At 43.7% G+C, this 12,132-nt stretch overlaps 1 protein-coding gene across 3 annotated transcripts in view; it reads right to left on the bottom strand.

Annotated features, from left to right (window-relative positions):
• LOC139579136 (lipopolysaccharide-responsive and beige-like anchor protein) overlaps nt 1-12,132 on the bottom strand; it is a 310,713-nt gene that overhangs the window by 237,492 nt on the left and 61,089 nt on the right. For all 3 annotated transcript variants that reach the window (XM_071407446.1, XM_071407447.1, XM_071407448.1), the window contains exons 9-19: nt 11,529-11,675; nt 11,034-11,231; nt 6,981-7,114; nt 6,386-6,494; nt 5,771-5,923; nt 4,924-5,092; nt 4,457-4,536; nt 4,258-4,320; nt 3,216-3,313; nt 2,283-2,375; nt 485-593 (exon numbers count right to left, since the gene is read on the bottom strand). In XM_071407446.1, the coding sequence (XP_071263547.1) occupies nt 485-593; nt 2,283-2,375; nt 3,216-3,313; nt 4,258-4,320; nt 4,457-4,536; nt 4,924-5,092; nt 5,771-5,923; nt 6,386-6,494; nt 6,981-7,114; nt 11,034-11,231; nt 11,529-11,675 (1,353 nt within the window). The remainder of the gene's footprint in view (nt 1-484; nt 594-2,282; nt 2,376-3,215; nt 3,314-4,257; nt 4,321-4,456; nt 4,537-4,923; nt 5,093-5,770; nt 5,924-6,385; nt 6,495-6,980; nt 7,115-11,033; nt 11,232-11,528; nt 11,676-12,132) is intronic.

Raw genomic sequence — 12,132 nt, 5'->3', positions numbered from 1 at the left:
ATTATAACATAGATCCATTAACACAAATGACCATCATTTAAGTTAAGGCATTACCAATGGGTAATAATAGAACATCATGCTTCAAAATGGACTGCAATGTTTTCAGAAGGGATATGCTATTTAGGTCCAGACAGAAGGAGAATAGCTAGAGCTGACGCTAGCCACAGGAAAACTAGAGTTTAACTACACGTTCTATACAACTTCATCAAACAAACTATAAAAGCATTAAATAATTCAGAAAACACACTTCTAATCTAAATAATGTGTTCTCAGAATGAATGCATGTGTAATCAGTGCATGTATAACTGAACTAATACACTGACGGAAATCATCAGCCAATGCAAATACAAAATGGAGGGCAGTTAGTATTAGGATTTATAGGGGAGGCAAAGAGAAAATAGCTTCGTATATCAACTACTCCATTTTCTTATAGACTCTCCTACACATACACGGCAAGGAAGAGACGAGAGAGGGACTAACTGACCTCGAAGAGCACGTTGTAGGTTGTCATGCTGAACTGGTTGGAGTGGAGCATCAGTCGCTCGTTGAGCAGGGAGAAGAGCCCGTGACCCAGCATGACCTCTGACTTCCTCCTGGAACAAAGGTCAAGGGTCATACGGTCAGTGAGAATCCATTGACATTTGGTACCAGCGCATTGATCACTGTATCCACACGGTGTATCAGTGTATCGTGTTGCACTTAATTACATGCAAAGATTTTAACTAGACAGTTAACTATAAATTCACAAAAGCATTACTTGGCACCATTGTATGGTATAGCAAGCAATGTTTCCAAAATGTTGGGCAATACATATTCCATTTTGGGTTGCCGGTCAAGGACTGGTTGAGGACAGACAAGGGAAATTCCCGAAGCCATAGGGTGAGTCACGGACTATGAATGTTTGTGAACCACCGCTTGTGTAAGCTTACCAGTGCTTCAGGACACATTTGAACACAGTTGAAAGATATGAAAAATGCACCCCTGCAGAGGCCTGTCAGGACCCTTCAAAGACAAGTATCCTTCAGAGCTTTCATCTCTGAGTATCATTCATCTGTACATATTCTGGGATGATAAAGCTAGTATAGTCAGACAGTAAAGAGTCTGACTGTCTAAGACTTTTCCTCTCAGGCCCCCTTCCAGCATTAGGGAACATCCTCAACACACATGCCCACGTCTATTTCTAAGGGCACAAGCACTGTTTATGACAAACTGTTCAGTCACCTCTTGTTGGCGGAGAGAAAATTTTGCAAATTTAAAGTGTATTTTTCATGCAGTGCATGTTGCAGTTTTAAAGCATGTCCAATGTGTATTCATGTGATATTTTTGTGACTCAAACATTACAACAAAATCTATGGGCTAAAAAACCTAGCTAAAAAATGTTAGCTGACATGGGCTAGTTGATCTGGACATTTCTGGCAAATTGTAAATAGCTCTCTAAGGTATGTGATGACTGACATGACGAGGAAAACTGATGATGCACGACCCAATTTAGAAATTGCACCTTGTGCATTCTACTATTCCAACTTTCAAGAGAAAGTTGAAAGCTGGACTGTGTTCCTGTAACAACAACAAAAAGAGTGAAATGTTTTTTCTATTTTGGGGGGGGGGGGGGGGGGGGCACTGGGGATGAGGATGACGGTGGGGATGAGGATGACGGGGGGGATGAGGCTAGGGTTGAGGCTAGAGAATATGTACTACCACTGATCAAAAAGGAATCAGTAGAATTGGAAATAGAGCCTCAATGAGACCTGCACTATATTTCATCATGGACTGTTTTCTTGCGACTCTGACATCTTAATTGGTCGCTGAACCAAACGAGGCTTACGAGTGGCTAATTTGTTATCTAAAACACTTCTACACAACTAGAGGCAATTTACTCTCCAGAGAGAGAGAAATAGAAAGGGCTTTAACGCCAGCTATTCATTTTACTACAGTACGCAGGCTGAACGAGGATTAGATATCGACCTCCACCTGAACGAGACCCTTTTCTCTGTAGATACTCAGCTCCATGATGGGATTTGGCTCTTAGAAATATACAACTGAGGAGGCCATTTTGAATTGAAAACCCTTTTGGCTGCCTAAAGGTAAATTACTATAGAATTGGAATAATTACATCAATGACTGAGCCTAACTGAGTCCTTCTATAATCTGGAACAAATATGCTTTTAATGTCCAAGGCAGAATTGAGTGCTTTTATGTGACCAAACGTAGGGACAATTCTTAATAATATCCCTACAGACAAGAATACAAGGTAAGTGACAGTAACATATTAGAGTTCTTACTTAGCGGGCAAGTGTTTGAGGAAGTAGCCCAAGACTTTGAGTGCCTGAACTCTGATTCCTTCACTGTTGGAAGCCAGCAGCTTGTAAATGGCCCTGTACAGAAACAAAGAAAAATACATGAATACCAAATTTAACATATTTAAGCAAATTTAACAGTATCTCAAATTATAAAAAAATGTACACCTAAAAGAGTGTATCAGAACCAAACATTTACAGAATCACTTCATGACAGATTATATCTGCTTTGTGAACCTACTATACAGTTGTATAGGACATCTACTTTGGTCGTAAAATAAGTGGTTGGAGCCTTTATGAGTGGCTAGTAAAATGAGAAGGCACCCAAAATGTGTGTCAGACAAAGATTTTCAGAAGCCTTTAAAGTGGGCCTATATCAGACACCAGCCCAGACATGCATGGTTGACACACTACATTTAACCCCCTGTGACAGAGAATGCAAACAGGGTGACTAAATAAGCTACATAAATCTTGTGTGCCGTCGTGGCTGAATGTCAATAGTCCTGCAGATAAAGGATCAAATGAAGCCAGTAAACCATCTTTATTGGCCTCCGTGTCATCTGGCTTCATTTTGGCTTCATGAAACACAAACAGAACCACAAGGGCGCGTCTGAAATGGCACCCTAGTCCCTTTATAGCCTCTGGTTAAAAGTAGTGCACTATTATACAGGAAATAGGGTACCGTCTCTGGCACTACATATGTAACGCGGTACCATTTCGAAGGCACACACAAAGTAGGCTAACATCACAGCGATCTTGTTCTCAGAGGCCGCAGGGCCTGTGGTGGAGTATGCGCCACCCGTTGCCACGGGAGATGACGTTATAGTTACAGTACCGTCATAGAAGTCAAATGACTAGAACGTAATTCCCATTGAAGTTCTATGATGGGTGGTGGGTCATTCTATTCCTGAAGCTCACCGTACTCCGTTGCGCTGATCAAAGGCCTGCACCATGGAGCCGTGATGCTCCGACATCAGAGCCACCAGCAGCTGAAGCACATCCATTAGATTGTCGTCCTGGGAAAATAAATAAAGTTGTACTGAATTGAATGAATCAGATCATGGAGGAGGCCTTGTTGTTACCATTATTAGCAATATGACAAATTGTGTGTGTGCGCGCACTAATGGGCTCGCAATTAGCATCGCCTTTCACTGTGGCGTCATGTAACCCAACGAGAGATGAATAGTGTGGCTAGTGGGTGTGCTGTTACACCATGTATCATCATGAAGCAGACAACAAAACACACCCTACTGTACAGACACCCACATGGATGCAGAGTACCCACAAACACAGGCATTGACCATGTAAGTGCAATAATGAATACTGTTTATTTTCGCACTAATTATTGATTAATTGGTGACACACAACATCAAAGATCAAACCAGTTTCCATCTTGATTAGTAATGGTCGCTACGGAAACAGATCATTAGTCATTGATAACAAATGTTGATGGAATGAATAATACACGGAAACAACGGAATTATCTGATGAATGAACAATCCATAGAAGACTGTAGAACTCCTGAAGGAGAGCGGTTAATCCCCTTGTTCCTGTAGGGATTATTCCTGCTTGTTTTACAGCACCATTATTTCTCTATGCATCACTGCAGTGTAAACACAGAGGCTTCTGCGAGGGAGGGCTTGGTGAAACTTGGCAACGGTTAAAAAGAGCCTGGTCGTTTCAACGGCCCAGTGTGATTGCTCTGTATCTATAGTAGAGAGGCGAGAGGGTCTGGGAGGCCGGAGCTGTTGGCTTAGAGTGCCACCTAGTGGGCAGTTATATACCTCAAAACTGTAAAGGGGCATCGAGTAAAGATGAACAGGAATTACAGGAGAGTGGATACCGCTGAGCGGCATACTCTTCACACAAATGTTGTTGTTTTTTTACAATAAAGTATGTATTGTATAAAAGTAGTGCACTGTATAGGACAAGACATTTTTTATTATCTTTTAGTTCTAACCTCATGCATGGTGAGCAGGTAGTTGAGAATACTCTGAAGCTCGTCTTCCTTCACTCCGTAATCCTGAAAATAGAGAGTACAGAACATAACTCTAACTCTTCACCGGTCATAGTTATTGTAGATTAACGTGAGGTGTAAAAGGCGAAATATATATATTATTTTTAATATCATACGAGATTCTCATTACATACACACTCACCTTCATTATGAGTTGTTTCACAAACAGCAGCAGAAAAGCTCTGAGAGAGTGGATCTCCTTCTGATTTGGTCTCAGACCGTCTACACACACAGACACACACACGCAGGGACAAAGTCATTAGAGAAGGTCTGTTTTCAAAAGGATGTTATTTAGGACGCGATACAGAGTGCACAGCTGTAGGTAGACAATACAAAATGTTTATTCTAGGTTTAGCAGACAACATAGGGGTACAAGAAGGACAGGAAAGCACATTCTGCAGGGGACACAAAGGACTGGATGATGGACCCAGTTGCACACAGCAAAAGTAGCGTGCTGCTCAATTCCATGGCAACACTGGTCTGGGGGAGGAGAGGTATCGGTCTGTATCAGTGTGTGTAGAAAAGTGTGTGTTAGTGGAAATATGACAGAGTGCGGTGTGTGTGTGTGTGTGTGTGTGTGTGTAGGGAGGCATGTGGGTGCTCTCCTACCGAGGCCCTTGGGCGTGACTCCGCTGCGGTCCTGGGGGTTGACGACCCAGTAGTAGTACTTGAGCGTGTGCATGACCTGCAGTACCGTGCCCACCCTGCGGATGGCGTTGTAGATGGTCACCGTGCTGATGAACTCGGTCGACAGGTAAGTGTACAACACCAACTGCACCTGGGGGGTGAATACACACACACGCACGCGCACACACACACACACACACACACACACACACACACACGTACGTAAGAACACACGCACTCGACTAACCGGTGCCCCCGCACATTGACTCTGTACCGGTACCCCCTGTATACAGCCTCGCTACTGTTATTTTACTACAGCTCTTTAATTATTTGTTACTTCATATATTATTATTATTATATATTTTACTTATATATTTTTTACTTACATATTTTTTACTTAACACTTATCTTTCTTAAAACTGCATTGTTGGTTAAGGGCTTGTAAGTAAGCATTTCACTGTAAGGTCTACATTCAGCGCATGTGACAAACAACATTTGATTTGACGTGAAAACCCCAGCATGAGGTGAGGCAGAAATAAAATCCAATAGCCTAACCTACTGAACGCTGGGCTGTCGCTCTCATGTACGGGAGGAGAGATACAAGGACTAGAGTATGAAAGGATGATGGTGGGATGGACAGAGGTGGGTGGGTGTGTGTGCCTGTCTACACGTCACATGTGTCCGTGCATGAGTGTGTGCCTTCATGTGCTTACCTGCTTGCACAACTGTGTCCTTGACTGTGTGTCACCGTGCATGTGTGTGTCACCGTGCATGCATCTACCTGCCTGCACATGTGTGTGTTCCTGTGCCAGTACCTCTCCTCTCTTACCTTGGCAGGGGCATGGATCCAGATGGCAGGGTTGAACAGGATGTGGTCACACAGCTGCTTGAGCAGCAGGACGCCGTTCTGCAGGTTGCTGAGGTAACGGGCGAAGGCCAGCACGATGTCCAGCACGGGCCGAGTCACATGCACCTTGGAAGACTACAGAGGAGGGAGGAGTGGGAGGGAGCAGAGGACACCCACAGAGAGAAAGGTGAATCAGGTTAACTCTGTGTCTAACAAGCCCACGTCAGCTGTAACCTCTAAATGCAGCTAAGGGGGGAAAAGCAATTAGGGCCTTAGATGTAAATAGACTTTTAGAGTAACCTATATACCTAACCACACACACGCGGACACAATCAACAAGCTACCAGATGTAGGGGCGTTTAGCACTGGTCTCAGAACAGACAAAGGCAGTATGGACTTGGAGGGCACAGCACTGAGGCTGAAGGACAGACAGCTCAATATCTGCTCCTCTCTGATGTAATGGACAGAGTGCTGGGAAATCATATTATCCACCTTCCAATTTCAGCACAGAACAGCAATTAGGACAGACGAGAGGAAGACTGCGGAGTGTGAATGTGTCTCTGGCGAGGGGGGTGTTGTGTGTATCACGTCTCTCACCTTCTCCAGGGTGTAACCGATGACCAGAAAGCCCTTGCAGGCCAGGACCTGCTCTTGCATAGCCACAGAGTTCTTCAGCAGCTCCATCACAAAGGACAGCAAAGTGCAACTGGGGGGGAGAGAGAGCGAGAGAGTGGTTAGCTGCTGAGTAAGACTTGCCCCTTACAGGGTATATCCTATAGCAATTGTCTAATATAATGAGGGTGTCACCATTCTACCATTCTGCTGTGAGAACACCATCTATGCAACACCTTCCCCTTGAGGGCAGACAAAAGCCACAAAGCCATGACTGAGAACATTACTCAAGGACTAGGGGCACTAATATTCACAACTGGTATCCAGGGTTAGTGAGTAGGACAAGACAACATTATGAATGCCATTTGCACTGCCGTCATGCATGGTTGAATCCGTTGAATTAGCAAAACAACTTCTACTTAGTGAAAGCAAAATACTCTAGACTGCAGGGCGAGTTCAAACACAGCCCCACCAACACAATGCACTTCCTCCCACATGGCTACGCACGGATGTGTACAGTATTTTAAAAGAATTGAATAAAGTCAATCAATCGATGAATCAAAAGACAGTAGTCCCCTACCAGACAGAGGTGTCCAGTTCATCGCTGGTGTGCTGGAGGTGATCCAGCTGTGCAAACAGGGGGAAGAGGACCTGCACTCCCCCGATGGAGTGGATGGCACTCTGGACCGAGTGGGTCACCACAGCCTTCACATCCTGAAGAAGGGAGGAATACATACACAAGGATCAGGGGTATCATTTTTATTTATTTAACCAGGTAGGCAAGTTGAGGACAAGTTTTCATTTACAATTGCGACCTGGCCAAGATAAAGCAAAGCAGTTCGACTCGTACAACAACACAGAGTTGCACATGGAGTAAAACAAACATACAGTCAATAATACAGTAGAAAAATAAGTCTATATACAATGTGAGCAAATGAGGTGAGATAAGGGAGGTAAAGGCAAAAAAAGGCCATGGTGGCGAAGTAAATACAATATAGCAAGTAAAACACTGGACTGGTAGATTTGCAGTGGAAGAATGTGCAAAGTAGAGATAGAAATAATGGGGTGCAAAGGAGCTAAATAAATACAGTAGGGGGAGAGGTAGTTGTTTGGGCTAAATTATAGATGGGCTATGTACAGGTGCAGTAATCTGTGAGCTGCTCTGACAGCTGGTGCTTTTAAAGCTAGTACAGTAGAATCAGAACCCTATCAGAACCCTATGGACTGTAGACAAAGGCTGGGTCTTGGCAGTCTGTTTCTGCTTTCGTCTCAGGTGGAAAACAGCGCGGATTGGAGGCGGTGTCACATTTCTCCCTTGTACATCTGGTGTGGTGTTGAAACAGTATAACGCCTCAGAACATCTGTCTCCTTTACAGCACTATTACACCTGTCGCTAACGGTGACGGGCTGAGTGGCAGGCGCGTTACCGCGACGATGAGTTAGTCTCTGAGGCAACATGGCTCAGGTGTCTAGTCCGTTTACCCTGATGAGGGTTTTGCTAAATGAGTTCTGTGGATAGAAAATGTTCGACATTTCTTACTGTCAGATCCCACAGTAGCTAAATGTGCTATTATGAGCAGGCCCTTTTCCTCATGCGTTTACGGTTCTGTCTACCGACTACACAAGCCATTAGTCATTGTGAACACATACGTAGAGGACACTAACCTACAGACACATGTCCATGTATGGAAGACAGACAATGTGCTAACAAATACTAAACAAGTTGACCTAAATAGAGGGAAGAGGAAGAATATAGGAAATGATTAGTCTATAGGCGATGGGGTCTGTGTGCGTGCGTGCGTGCGTGCGTGCGTGTACAAACGTACAGGTCGGGCTGCCTCAGAAAGACAAAGGAGCTCATGCGTAGACTAAACGCGCTGTGAGGCTCAGAGACAAAACTCAATTACAGTGAGAGAGACAATAGGAGAATTCAAAGTAATTCAATAAAAAGGACAGCTGTGTGTGTGTGTGTGTGTGTGAGTGCTGCCAAGGTCTTCCTAATGTGCATTTAATCAGGCGTGCAGACGTCCTTCTGCGATAAAGAAAGTCAAAAACATGGCTTTGAATGAGAGTTGGAGAGAAATACATTTCTGAAGCACTTTCATTACAGTACTTGTCATCTAGTTGTTGCTACCTAGAACTGACATGGTAACACGTAGCCACCAGAACGTGACAATTTACTTTACCTCATAAATAAATTAACTCATCATCCTCAGTAACTACAAGGTCAAATAAAGTATTGTACAATATAATAAAGTGCTTAAAGAAAACTCGGGAAGCACCACCGTGGTTCAATATAGAAACGACTGGTAGGCAGATCTAATTCTGTAATAGAACAGGGTGGTGTTCTGTTCCCAGCCTGCTAGCCAGCCAGGTGCAGTGTGGTTCATTCTCACCTCTATCTTAAAGGAACAATCCACCCAAAAACACTCATTCCCTTCATTTACAGTGTTAAATAACACGACTATGTGAGAACAATATTTTTTGTGAACAAATGTTTCATTTTAGCATTATAATAAGGTTGGTAGCAACATGGAAAATCGTTGTGGAAGTCTGTTGTAGCTCAAGTCTATTACAAAATCCACAATGCAATGCTCTCTATGGGCTGGCTGGATAGCTAGCTAGCAAACGTAGCTACACACAATAATACCAAACGCAAAATCAGCATGTGAAGTAGCTAGTTAGCTGTAAAATCCCCTAAACAAACTGCACTATCAATGTTAGGACTACAACCTAACTATGTTCAACATGCAGATGTCAAATCAAATTCTATTTGTCACATACACGTGTTTAGCAGATGTTATTGCAGGTGTAGCGAAATGCTTGTGTTTCTAGCTCCAACAGTGCAGTAATGTCTAACAAGTAATATCTAACAATTTCAAAAACAACACACACAAATCTAAAGTAAAGGAATGGAATTAAGAATATATAAATATTTGGATGAGCAATGTCAGACCGGCATAGACTAAGATACAGTAGAATATGATAGAACACAGTATATACTGCCTCACAGAGTGGAGTCTGAAATTTGTACGGGCAGATATACTTTTGAGGAGATGGGAAACGTTGCCCATGCTACATCAATGGGCCGCGCGGTGCATTCTGGGCGATTCTGGGACAAGGAGTTGGATACATTCCAAACCAGCAGACTGTCGTTGAATTCCTATCTCCTTTCTCTAATCTCTATGACAACGGCACCATGCAATGCACTCTGGACTAAAGAGGCAGGCAAAATGGGGAAAATGTGCTAGACTCTCCATTAAATTACATATTTCTAGAGGTAGGAATATCACAGAAATATGATCAATGGCTCATTGGAGAGAAGACATCCTCCCGAATTATGACTTCGGCCAGTATTGAAATCTGACATGTACAATAGACATTTTCGCGATCTAAAAGTCGTATTCCTATTAACTTCCAGTGTAGTGAGAGACTTTATCACGGTGCTACGTCATACGAGACGGATTTCTGCCTGCTTGAATGGCAATGAAATGACACAGGGAATCGATAGAATATCACTCAGAGATGCACAAAAACAATATAACATTCAAAATGGGTGAACTTTTCCTTTAATTTGAAGTAGATAGAGCCTGATGGAGGTGCTTCATTACCTGTATGAAGGTGTGTGTATGAAGGTGTGTGTATGTGTAGGTGTGTGCATAGGTGTGTGTAGGTGTGTGTATGTTTAGGAAGGTGTGTGTATGTGTATGAAAGTGTGTGTATGAAGGTGTGTGTATGAAGGTGTGTGTGTGTGTGTATGAAGGTGTGTGTATATGTGTATGAAGGTGTGTGTATGTGTATGAAGGTGTGTGTATGTGTATGAAGGTGTGTAGGTGTGTGTGTAGGTGTGTAGGTGTGTGTGTAGGTAGGTGTGTAGGTGTGTGTAGGTGTGTAGGTGTGTGTAGGTGTGTGTGTGTGTAGAGGTGTGTGTATGAAAGTGTGTGTATGTGTATGAAAGTGTGTGTATGTGTATGAAAGTGTGTGTGTGTGTATGAAAGTGTGTGTATGAAAGTGTGTGTGTGTGTGTGTATGAAGGTGTGTGTATGAAGGTGTGTGTATATGTGTATGAAGGTGTGTGTGTAGGTGTATGAAGGTGTGTGTAGGTGTATGAAGGTGTGTGTAGGTGTATGAAGGTGTGTGTAGGTGTGTGTGTGTGTGTGTGTGTAGTTGTGTGTGTGTGTAGTTGTGTGTGTAGGTGTGTGTGTGTGTAGGTGTGTGTGTGTGTAGGTGTGTGTGTGTGTAGGTGTGTGTGTGTGTGTGTGTTTGGGTTACAGGTTAGGGGTCAGGGAAAATAGGATTTAGAATGGAAATTAATTGTAGATCCCAAGAAGATAGAAGAACAAAACGTGTGTGTGTGTGTAACAAGTGGCTGAGGAACCTGAGTAGGGGATAAGAATAACCTGCAGAAGTGCCATTAGTCAGGGTGGATGGATAACTTCTTTCAACATTGACTAGATGTCTAGCGTAGATGGTTTACATGTTGGTGCAGTAGCACTGCCAAAACCACATTTCTATCTGTGAGTGTGTGTGAGTGTGAGTTTGCGCGCGTTTATGTCTGTGTGTGTGTGTGTGTGTGTGTGTGTGTGTGTGTGTGTGTGTGTGTGTGTGTGTGTGTGTGTGTGTGTGTCCGTACCTGCAGCATGAGTGCGTGTGGCGAGTGGACGAAGATGGAGGCGTTGTCCTTGGGGGAGGACTCCAGGCACAGCTGAGCGTCGGTGGCGCGGGGGTTGTAGGAGAAGGAGATGCAGGAGGACAGCTTGCCGTCGTACAGTAGGGTCTTGTGGTGCTCAGCAAACAGGAGGTCACTCTCAGCCTTGTACTTGAACGTGCCCTGAGAGACACGGCAGAGACGTCAAATCAATTAACAGGAAGGAGACTTGAGTGTGACTTTCATTTATATTTTTCTGTTGGGTTTAAACCTTACACACTACTAGTGATAGTCTGTAGTGTATCTTGAAATAATTCATGATAGGAGAAAGGAGGAAGATCCACAATCATTAATGTTTCACATCAAATTGATGAGTGCAGACCTTCCTTGTTTGATCTATGGGGTATCCAAATGTCAGGGCGTTTAGGAACAGTGGGACTACTGAATACTGCATGATGACTGGGCTTTGCCTCTACCTACCTTGTAACCAGGGCCCAGCTGGTAGATGGCCAGGATCTGGGCTGCACTGAGGGCCTCGCCAAACAGATACACCGCCCCCATCTGACCACAGAAAACACGGTTGGCGTCCGCCGTCTCTGACGAACCCAGGAAACACTTGTCGAAAGTCTGAAGGGAGGAAGGAAGGAAACAGGGAAGGAAACAGGGAAGGAGAATTGAACAAGCGTTAATAAAGATAACTATGACAACTCAAACAGCATGTCTGAGTCTGAATCGACACACCATCGGCATACAGATAACATACATTTCTATTCATCTGTTCCCTTCTGTATGTTTACAAGAGCATGTGTAAATAGGCAGGGGATGAGCTGAGCATTGTTATCAAGGAGGGAGAGATGTCTCAATCAGCCATAACTACTGTAGGGTATCGAGGCCCTCTGTGACACTGTCACGCCAAGAGGATTGCATTAGAAAAGCATCTTCATTTGGCTAAAAGCTGACGTGAGAATCTTGTTTTTGCACGAGACGGAGAGAAAAAGCATTCTGGAGAACCATGACAGAATCTCATACATACGAGTATGGGTGTATCTTCAACTACACAGCTCATTATGCAACTCATCTCCCT

The sequence above is a fragment of the Salvelinus alpinus genome, chromosome 6 (genome assembly GCF_045679555.1).
Source record: "Salvelinus alpinus chromosome 6, SLU_Salpinus.1, whole genome shotgun sequence".
In the NCBI taxonomy this organism is placed as follows: Eukaryota; Metazoa; Chordata; class Actinopteri; order Salmoniformes; family Salmonidae; genus Salvelinus; species Salvelinus alpinus.
Note: the sequence above shows the minus strand (reverse complement) of the source record. Positions and strands in the feature narration are given on the sequence as shown.